General features: G+C 43.2%; 1 protein-coding gene across 1 annotated transcript; it reads left to right on the top strand.

Moving 5' to 3' along the window:
• The first annotated feature begins 325 nt into the window (after window positions 1-325).
• On the top strand, window positions 326-1692 carry foxd5 (forkhead box D5). The gene has a single exon (XM_034118062.1). It carries the CDS (start codon window positions 456-458, stop codon window positions 1500-1502), a length of 1047 nt encoding a protein of 348 aa, XP_033973953.1. The 5' UTR covers window positions 326-455; the 3' UTR covers window positions 1503-1692.
• Window positions 1693-3267: the final 1575 nt, after the last annotated feature.

Below are 3267 nucleotides of genomic sequence, written 5' to 3'. Positions count from 1 at the left end.
GTAAGATTTCAGTATTGTTTTTTAATATTGGACATTTAGTTTTATATTATGTAATTTCGTGATGGCACTCACTTTAAACGTTGGGCAATTTCAATAAAACACATAAATGAAATAAGGAAATCTAAACGTTGAGCTTTCTTAGGCCATATGCACTTCAAGACCCCCTAAGCCCCCCCACCTGTGTGATCGCATCCTCTGGCTCCCCGCGGCGAGGGGCTCCTCTGATAGGTCCAGAGGGTTAATGGGACTGGCCTGCAGGGCAGCAGTTTCCCCTCATATAAAGCCTCAGCCCTTCTTATCACAGCAAACAGCCAGTAAACAAGGTTTAAGGAAGAACCAAATGATACATGCGCTTTTACGCATGATCAGAGGCCTTTTGGTATTACGCACGGCGAAACATTAATGCAGCTTTGGCACAGAGTTTTTACGCGTTTTTGACCACTCTGCGTGTGAACATGACTCTCTCCGGTGAATTTGAGGCTCCACAACACCCTACTTCGCTTCTAGAAGAGGATGAGATTGATATAGTGGGCGAGGACGAGCCTACCAGTGTGCGTATTTATAGAAACAAGTGCTCTACGGATCCCGGTTCCTCGGCTGAATCTGGTGCTGAATTTGACTCTTCCGAGCCAGACTCCTCGGGGGAAAGCGAGAACAGTTTCTGCGCAGACGCCCCGCTGTCCAGGAAAGCCCAGAGCAGCTCTGTGAAGCCTCCTTACTCCTACATCGCCCTCATCACCATGGCCATCCTGCAGAGCCCGGTCAAGAAGCTGACGCTCAGTGGCATCTGTGACTTCATCAGCAACAAGTTCCCCTACTACAAAGACAAGTTCCCTGCATGGCAGAACTCCATCCGGCACAACCTGTCCCTCAACGACTGTTTCATCAAGATCCCGAGGGAGCCCGGAAATCCGGGCAAAGGTAACTACTGGTCTCTGGACCCTGCCTCAGAGGACATGTTCGACAACGGCAGCTTCCTTCGACGCAGGAAGCGCTTCAAGAGAAACCAGCCCGAGTTTGGCAAAGACGGACTTATTTTTTACTCCAACTTGAACTGCTACCGGCCATACGGGCAACCGTATTGCGTACAGGGCCAGGTAAGCCCCCCACCCGCTGCTCCTATCCGGTATATGCCTCTGCAGGAGGGCATTATGATGCCTCCCTCTTCCTATCACATTCTACCACAAACTTTGAACAGTCACGGGAACAGCAACGGGCCTAAAGACTTCAGAGCTCAGCTTTGCTCCACAGACCCTGCTGAGCCAAAGCCTCGCCTGCAGGCAAAATGCTCCTTCAGCATTGACAGCATCATGAGCAAGCCCTCTCCTTTCAGTGCACAGAACCTGAATCCACCTCGCAGCTCTCTCGGGTACGGTCACCTGATGTCTGGCCCTGCTGCCCGTTTAGTCCCCACGCTGATGCAGGCTCCATTCTGTCCTCCTGCCATGCTGAGCAATGCTCCTTTGAGAAACGAGCACCTCAGACTCTCTTACCATCACTGAAGCCTTCACAGTGTCTGTGTGTTAGATGCTTTGTGAAGACAAGTTGGTGTAGATTGTTTCTTAAAGAAATGTTTTAATTGCATGATATTTATGTGACAAAGTTATGTCTTAAATGAAATAATTGTTAATAAGATGGTTGGTAATATATTTGTGAGACATGCTGCAGTGGAAAGCGTTTTGTGTGTTTTTGTTATTAATTAACTTGTGAAAATAAATATCTGTAAAATATCTGATGTTTCATGCTCTTTTTTGGTTACTTAAAGCACTATTTTAGTTACATCATCATTGTTTGGGTCAGGCCAATGCCAAATATAAAAGTAAGAACAACAATATAACAACAGTCTAATACATTTGAAAAGCCCCTGATAAGTATTGTGTTCCATAGCATGTAGTGAAAAATGTATTGTATCTTCAGATGATGCATAAACTGTCAATGTACGAAAGTTAAATTCTCTGACATAATTTTACATTATCTCCAAAATATTATATGTAATATAAGTCCAAACTCTCAATAATTCTATATTCTCCAAGTCAGATATATTCACTTATACTGTCATTTGTTATTGATATTTAAAGATGATTAAAATGGTCAAAAATCCTGGTTAAAACACAATCAAAATGTTGTAATGGAGTTTCAACTATTGAGATAACATCTTGAAAAAATTAACGTAAAACAACATTTCTAACCAGCAGATTAAAAAGGGTCATGCCAGCTCTAAACTAATGTCCCCAAGACACTTGTTGATTTGATAAAGATTAAGAGACTGTTTCTGCATTTATTGCTCTTGATTTTAACAATAAAAGCCCACACTTTTATATTAGAACTATATAATTAATACTAGAATATCTTTTAATTATAAATGATAGATACCAAATATCTGTTAGGTTTCTTGTTTGCTGTGGAAGGAAAATATTTTTTTTAAGAGAACTTTATTTCTTCCTTTCTGTCACAAGGTGGCACTGTTTACCATATTTTGGCTTCAACACAGTGTCCTTCATACTTGCAGTGATGGCCTAACCCAGACGTGTAAAGGGATTGCAAACTAATACATGCAATGTCACAGATTACACTTTTGTATTTAAAAAGAATATGCCTACTAAAACGATACGGAGATAAACTTCAATCAGTAGAGATGGAGATGTGAAACAAATTAAATTTCAGTGACAATTCAAAACTTTACTATCAGGAAGTACAGGTTTGCTCATTGCGTTGTCATGCTATACTTATAAAGTCCTATATGTGCCTGCCAGGCTTATATGCTTTTATACCGGGCAGTGTGGACAGCACAGACACAAACAGTGTCCGGTTGCAGACCGGTTCCAACACAATTCCCCTCTGCCATCAGTCAAATGTCTATTTTGGTCCATGGGGCTCAGCTGATTGTGGGCCTTAAGGTTCTGGCCCTCCCTGCTCTTTTTTTTCTTTAGTCAGTTGTTCAGGCTTATTAGGAAAAGAGGGAGGTCTGACAGCAGAGGAGAGTGGTGGATGTTCAGTCCAGTGCTGAGGGGTGTAGCTCTGTAGGCTACAACAGAAGTCGCCGAGGTGAGTACATTTTGCTGGCTGGCTGTTTCCTGCCATCCCTGTGCGGGACTAGCTGTCACCCCTCCTCGGTTGGGACACTGCACCTTCAGCCTGACAGGACCCTCAAGTGCTGTTTATTCTCCAAACTAAGACCACTTTTACTCAGTGGTCGAATACCACCAGAAGCAAACTTCAATAACCAACTTCAGGTTATTTAATCCACGTCCTCCCATCTGGTGGAGG

The sequence above is a fragment of the Trematomus bernacchii genome, unplaced genomic scaffold (genome assembly GCF_902827165.1).
Source record: "Trematomus bernacchii unplaced genomic scaffold, fTreBer1.1, whole genome shotgun sequence".
In the NCBI taxonomy this organism is placed as follows: domain Eukaryota; kingdom Metazoa; phylum Chordata; class Actinopteri; order Perciformes; family Nototheniidae; genus Trematomus; species Trematomus bernacchii.
The sequence above is the reverse complement of the archived record's forward strand: the minus strand, read 5'-3'. Positions and strand labels throughout refer to the sequence as shown.